Source organism: Odontomachus brunneus, unplaced genomic scaffold (genome assembly GCF_010583005.1).
Source record: "Odontomachus brunneus isolate Ranch 3 - 2012 unplaced genomic scaffold, Obru_v1 Obru_scaffold_002, whole genome shotgun sequence".
Taxonomy (NCBI): Eukaryota; Metazoa; Arthropoda; class Insecta; order Hymenoptera; family Formicidae; genus Odontomachus; species Odontomachus brunneus.
The window spans coordinates 1,897,149-1,904,466 of NW_022639452.1; the positions used below are offsets into that span (position 1 = coordinate 1,897,149).

General features: G+C 45.3%; 1 protein-coding gene across 1 annotated transcript in view; it reads right to left on the reverse strand.

The window, feature by feature from the left end:
- Positions 1 to 563: 563 nt before the first annotated feature.
- Positions 564 to 7,318, reverse strand: part of LOC116842413 (acidic leucine-rich nuclear phosphoprotein 32 family member A-like) — a 9,591-nt gene continuing 2,836 nt past the window's right edge. The window contains exons 2-8 of the mRNA XM_032811616.1: positions 3,095 to 3,238; positions 2,802 to 2,921; positions 2,593 to 2,705; positions 2,402 to 2,502; positions 2,251 to 2,324; positions 1,931 to 2,021; positions 564 to 1,708 (exon numbers count right to left, since the gene is read on the reverse strand). Coding sequence (XP_032667507.1) covers positions 1,647 to 1,708; positions 1,931 to 2,021; positions 2,251 to 2,324; positions 2,402 to 2,502; positions 2,593 to 2,705; positions 2,802 to 2,921; positions 3,095 to 3,238 — 705 coding nt within the window. The 3' untranslated portion in view covers positions 564 to 1,646. The remainder of the gene's footprint in view (positions 1,709 to 1,930; positions 2,022 to 2,250; positions 2,325 to 2,401; positions 2,503 to 2,592; positions 2,706 to 2,801; positions 2,922 to 3,094; positions 3,239 to 7,318) is intronic.

The following is a 7,318-nucleotide window of genomic DNA, read 5'->3' on the forward strand; positions in this document are numbered from 1 at the left end:
ATATATATATATATATATATATATATATATATATATATATATATATATATATATATATAATTAAAAGAAAATACGATAGAGAGCTCTCTGCGATGTCCTACATATATGTACATACACATGTGTATATAAAAAGAAAAAAAAAACGAAGCAAATAATCCAATAGCTGTACAATTGTCTTTGAAAGTGAAATGTTGCTGCAGATCGTAAATATTGCAATAATCAAATCGATTTTCTTTACGTTATAATAGAGCATAATAATTCTTTCTTTTCCTCTTACGCAATGCCCGAGAGTAAATAACAATAATCCTAATAGCCATGCGCCGGGCGGCGGCCGATCGCCGTTGGTACATACATAGGATATCTGGAACTTAAAGCTTACTAGAAAAAAGTCTAAGTTAGGATAACACCGTGCCCGCGTTCGCAAAAACGCTCAACACGTCGATCGAGGTGTATTTGAGGAATTTCGTGTTTTCCATTCGTCGGGTAAACGTCGGTCTAAACTCCCTCTTTCCTGTCGTCCGGAATCGCGGGTTTGAAAACGATAATAGATATTACGATATTTCTTCTTTCTTTACTTTTCTACCCGCTAAACCCGATAGCCGTTTCGCGTTGATACCGAGTCGCACATTTCTAAGAGGAAGAAATGTGCTAACGTATGTTCGACATCGTTCACAGCGACTCCCGGTTACCTTTTTTTCTTCTTTTCTGTTTTTTTTTTCTTTTTCTTTTGACTTACTACTCGATCCCGTCCCACCCTCGTCGGATATATACGCTCACATACATGAGCAACATATATTTCTCTCTTTATTTTCTGTCCCAAAAATCACAGAGGCATATAATGCACCTCGATGTATGGTGTAAACCTGTACAAAAGTTGTTCCTCGCATTTACTCTATACTTATTTTTTTTCACGGTACAATAATAATGTATTTAAAATGTAACTTATGTAACCTTAGTACTGATTAACGATGACCGCATTCCAGCGTGACCAGCCTTTGGCCGACTGGAGCTAACAGACAAATATGCTCCTTCAAGTGTAAAACTCCATTGCCACCTTCTTCTCTATTTCTGTCTCTTTCGCGCGCATACATACATACATACGTACACATGCACGCACGTACGCACACACACACACACATACACGTGCGCGTATATTTGTGCGCACGCTCTCTCATTCTCTCACTCTCTCTCTTTCTTTCTACCAATTTCGCCCTCTCCTTCTTTCACGCTTTCTCTTCACGATTCATTTAATATTCGATCTTCCGTGCACTCTATATGCAACATCACTAATACTCTAACTATATACTCTATATAAAATATCGTTAGTATAACTAAAACTGTGCTGTGTCCAGCTGGAATGCAGCCCTATTTTTATGTCAGCATCATACATTTTCTTCCCCTTATATCTCTCGTATCTTCCATTCATATTCTGTTTCTCCTTCAACGGCAAATCTTTTGTTGTTACACAGACAATTTTCCTCAGTCAATGATTTACTGATAAATTCACATCACTAACTGTAGAGTCTGTCATTGGTCGGTCGGTTAGTTTGATTCCCAGCTGTTCACTCGGCGTCGCAATTATTATTATTTATACGAATTTTACACTCATTCAACAGTACCAGAAATTTGCCTCCATCTTAAGTGTTCTAGTTCCCTGAATCGCCTCCGTCTTCATGTTTTCTTTTCTTTCCTCGTACTGGTGACAATTCTGCACAGAACGTAATCAACACCGTTGTACAAAAGCATGAGAGTTAGTTAATAATAGAGTACAAAATGTAAACAAAGATATATTTCAATAATAATTTCAATATCCAGATTCTCTTATTCGTCTTATATTCGTTACATTAAACTGCGTCGAAAGCAGTTGAACTAGCTTTAAAACTCTAAGCAAAAACAAGAAAAAAGCAAGAGGAATCTTAAAGTTTCGTACCTTCCTCCTCGTCTTGCTCTTCATCCTCGTTATCTTCCTCATCGTCTTCTTCCTCTTCTTCTCCCATATAATCTTCTTCGTCACTGTCATCCTATCATATCGACATATTTATTTTTAATTACATTGAAAAACTGGGTCATCGTACTGTGAGTTATGGGAGTTACACATTTTCGTAATTACATTACAGATAATGAGTATCTAATGAGCGGAAGAACTCGATGAACATACCGTTTATCTTTAAGCTTCGTATCGCATCAGTGAACGCGCGCGCGCGCTTCTGCGTTATAAATTACTCAAAATACAAGGCGAGCAAAATTTACCTCGAGGTTTTCTTTGTAGACGACATCTAATCCTGGCTCATCATCTAAGTATTCTTCTTCTTCTTCGTCTGAAACTGTAATTTAATATAAATGAACATCATATTACCATCTACGATATATAATTATTATAAAAAGCTTTTTCTCAACCAACCATCTTCGCTCTCTTCTTCATTAGCGTCGCCATCTCCGTCTTCGTTTCCGTTCACTTCGTCGTCCTCGCTTTCATCAACTTCGTCGTCATCAGCATCAAATCTGAAAGTTAATTGACAAAACAATGATTAGTTGGTTTACGAAAGATAACTTGGCACGTATGCTCCCGGTTAATAATAATTTATGACATACCCGTCGAGATATCGTAAACTAGGGATCAGATGGAAGACTTTCTCCCTATAATTATCCATATTTGTCACTTCATTGTTGAAGAGATCCAGGTTCTTCAGATTATTGAACTCTTTCTGAAATACAAAAGGACCTTGCATTATAGCGATTGTTTATCTTACTTGACAACAAATAGGCGCCTCGGGAAATGCACAATAAGCGTGAGAACTTACCAACGGCTGTAGCGTGTCGAGATCTTTGATCTTGTTCCCACTCAGATTCAGATGAGTTAATTTGGGACTCGAATCGAGCAGATTTAAACCGCCCGAAATCCGATTGTCGCTCAACTCCAGCTACATAACAGAACAACATTTTGCATTTACATCACGAGAAAAGATTCGTTCTCGCGGCAAACAGAGTTATATCATTAATGTATCCTTCTTAAACGACGCGTTAAATATTTACACACTTTCCCTCTGTAATATTTAACAGTCGTCACATCTTGGATACTTTGCGATGAGCGTACCTTTTTAAGACTGGGTAACTTTGGGAAGCCTTTTAGACTGGTAAGACCCACATTGATGAGACTTAATGATTCTAGGGAGACAAACTCGCTTGTCAAACCCACGATTTGCGTACTCCGACAGTTATCAAGAACAAGTTCTTTGATCTGCAACCATAAAAACAAACCACATATCGCGTGAATCATCCAAATTATCCACAATTATTTACACATTAACAAAGGACGTGCAGGATAAACCAGTTTGCGCGTAGGTCATTTAAAGCAGAGCACAATACATATAAATACACAACTGAATACATTCTTTCACGTGGAAAATTATAACATGTGCAAATTTCCGGATTGATATTTATTACATTATTCGTGAGCGAAAATTCGCACACGCACACACATACATACAAGACTTCCCAACCAGGAACGAATGTCGGTCGATCGAAATCCGAATCATCGTGATTCCAGTATTACTTTGCGCGGTTTCTCCCGTAATTGAGAGGAAAGAAAAGATGGATCACCGTGCGAGAGGAAGGGAGGGAAAGATAAAACGGACGGCACTCGAAAAAAGTCGGCCGGCATCCTCACGCTAAAATTCAAACGAGCGATAAGCTTTCGCGGGAGATGGGCTATTTTATTGATCGAAGAAAGAGAAAGGCGAGAGGGCGAGAGCGGAGCAGGAAAGGAGTCAGAGAGGAGGGGGTGCGGAGGTGACGAAGCGCGCGCGCGCGCGCGTTCTCTCTCTCTCTTTCTCTCTCAGAGCCTGGAGAGGAAGGAGAGAGGGAGGGGAAGGAGAAAGAGGGAGGAGGCGTGACGGTAAGCGGAGTGCATGCCGCGTCTTGTTTAGCGGCGTCGGAAAAGCCGGCGAGCGACAAGCATGGACTGCGGCACGCGACGCCGAGTACGAGAGGTAGGGGGTGGTTGTCGCGGTGGTGGTGATGGTGGGTGCTATCGATACCTCGTTGCTGGAAGAAGTATCGATGATACTCTCGATATCTCGGAGTTGCTTTTTATTTCGCACCATCGACTTTGCTACTTAATCCACTGTGAAAAAATGGCTTCCGTTTCGGCGCGCGTCTCCCCGGCTGAATTTTTACAGTATTTTGCTAACGACGACGACGTCCATTCGACCTCTCTCGCCTCATTTATGGCGGCCGGAAGAACAAATGACGTAATGATGGATGCGCTCTTTTGATGTTGTTTGATCATGCCGCGCAACGAAATCCACACGTCGCGTGGTAAATTTGCATAGCGAGGTAACATCGCGTTCCAGGCCCGTTTCACGGTCCTCGCGATTAATTCAATTTGACGTTCATTGAAAATTTAGTTGAATTACACGCAACTTTCTACCGCTTTCTGGCCGCGATTCCTCGTCTGATTAGATACACGTCACGTTCTGCTATATTCCTAGTTACGTCCATCAAAAGATGTTGCACCGATCGCGATGGCATCGTTACGAGAAGTCATAAGAGCGGATCAATGACAGTTACGGAGCAAGGAGACCGGGGAAGCGAGGGTTGCGTACGTGTCACGTTGTTGAACTTTTCTGACGCGACATCATTTCCAGATGCGTGATAATCATCGCGCTACAAGGACAGAAGAGATCAGTCGGACAAACTTAAGAACACACATTATCATACCCGTCGCAACGAAAATCATCTTTTTACTCGCATTTCCATGTGCGTATATTTTTCGTGCAAAAATGATCGCGCGAGATCTCCCAGCAATCCACCGCGATTCGACAGAGCCGAAAATACACGTTGAAGAATTCGAAAGACGCAAAAATTTTCGAAACTTTCGACGTGGAAGAGCACCGGGGGTGCCCCGTTTTGCGTCACACCCTAGCTACGGCCCTGCGAACGCCCACGCATGTACGACCGGGCGACGCCGCGTGGACGATGCGGCGATGCACCTGAGAAAGTCGGGCGATGCCGGCTGACATCGGCCGGGCACGGCGCGGCACGACGACGAGGCGCGAAGCGACGATACTATGTATATATAACATCGCGTCGTCGCTTCACGCCGCCTCGAAGGGGAAGAGAGAAAGAGAGAGAGAGAGAGAAAAGGGAGCCGCGAGCGCGAAGCACGATGCGTACGTGCGTCGTGAAATGCGTGCGTGCGCGTGGCTTCTCTTCGCCGGAGTCTCGGCAGCCGGCCGGAATCAGCCAGAGTCACCACCGACGACGGAGTGGACTCGTCCAAGATGGCGATGCGGTGATTAGCGGCCCCAACGAATGTATATATGCATACAACACGAAGCGCGGTGCGTACTTACGCGCCGGGACGCGGCCGACACATCGCCGTCGGCGTCGCGACGCTCTTTCTTTCTTTCTCTCTCTCTCTCTCTCTCTCTCTACGCCGTGTGGGAAGTGTCTTCCGTCTCCTACGACGGAAGAGTTCCGGCGCCGCGCAGCGTAATGGCGACGTCCAGCTGCCCGCGTGCACGCGCGTCTCTCATGGCGGAGCGAGCGAGCGTGCGCGCGCGCGAACGTCATTTACATAACGCGGCGCGGAGGTGCGCGTGCGCGCCACTCGCTCCGTGCAATCTGCCGCGCGTTTTCGCTAATCGGAATCATCGTGGCGACGCCTTGACGTTAGAAAACACAATAGTCAAATAACCATTTACGTGTCGGACTAGTTTCGTCCTCTACGTGGGATCGCGCCACGTGACCATCTCCATCGCCATTACGAGTCGAAGACCACGAAGAGAGAACGAGATTAGAAGCGTTCGAGTCGCATCTGGTCTTATTCCGCGACGATTACTCGAAATTATTTATTTGAAACGCGCTTAGTTTCTCTTAGACTCTCTCGAATGTCAAACGTGAGACTTTTGCGAAGAACGTCGCGTGATCGCCTAATCGAGAGACCAGATACATTTTCGGGGCAGCACCTTGTCGTGCGACTTTTTCACGTCGATCAATGTCGCACCGATAGCAAGAAGATTCTCGAGAACGATCATTGTCAACGAGTCGGCAACACGACACACTAATGTCTCGCGCACCACCGCCATAAACGTTTTATCGCTGACAGGAACAACGCGTTCTAGAAAGGAAGTTTCCTAAGAGACTGTAAACCGTCCGTCGCCTGTGAGTGCGCCTGTTTTGTATGTGTGTATGTGTGTGTACGCGTCCCGTGCATTTGCTCCGATTGAGAAGTTTGCGAGGATTTTCGCGGATGCAAGCATAATCGACATCGCGCCGAGATTAATGGCTCTTCCTCTCCTTCAAGTTCGATTTATTCACACCCCGAAACTTTCGACGCAGTTTACGCACCGGCGAGACGCGGGACACCGCTCCTGATCGGGCGATAACACGTTTTTTGTTGCGCGGATCGAACGCGGAAACGACGCTGAAATAGGCGCTGCGAAATTTCGTTAAACCGTAGCCGCGCGTCAGTCGCCATGCATTTTTGGGGGGAAATGCAGCAGCCGGCGGTGCTGCCGTGTGGCGAATGAAGTTCAGTGAGATTACACACACACACTTGGTTCTTCGCAATTAGTCGCGCCTAATTAACAGACACGTCGCGCGATCGTTAATGGAAAATGCGACGTATTTTACGGAAAATCGACTGACCAAGTACCCTCTCGTCGATTAATCTCTATTGCATTTGCAGCGCGGAGGAGCCTACGACACTCGTGGGAGGGTCTCCCCACTGTTATTCTTTGTCGAGCACTCCCATTCGGTGAATATCTTATCTCACGAATAAATCTATAAATATATTTATCCGCACGATCGATCTCCAACTTGACGAATGCACTCTGAGAATACTGCACGACTATGTCTTGCGCGCGGATTGATTCGGTCGGATGTGAATCCGTCATATCTCGGCGAGATCCTCCTCACGACGGATTTCGTTGCCTCGCGTACGCATTTAACACGCGAACGTCGCGAGATTTCATCAATCACTTACGTAACTAATTAGGCTAAGACGCAGGCAAATGAATTTCGAGCTTCGTATCAACGGTAATGATTAATCCGCCACTCGTGGCGCGATTTTCCCTTCAGCGTGCACAATATGCTGTTCAGAGCTGAATCATTTTCTCGAGCAGAGATCATCGTCATAGTGTGTCCATGATCGCGCAGGTGTGCGTATAATCTAAGCGGTCGTGGAACTCTTTCCGACGACTTCGCGCGTTCATCGACTGTACTTTCACGACGGGATATTTTGATATCTCGATATCAGGAGAGAGAGAGAGAGAGAGAGAGAGAGAGAGAGAGAGAGAGAGAGAGAGAGAGAGAG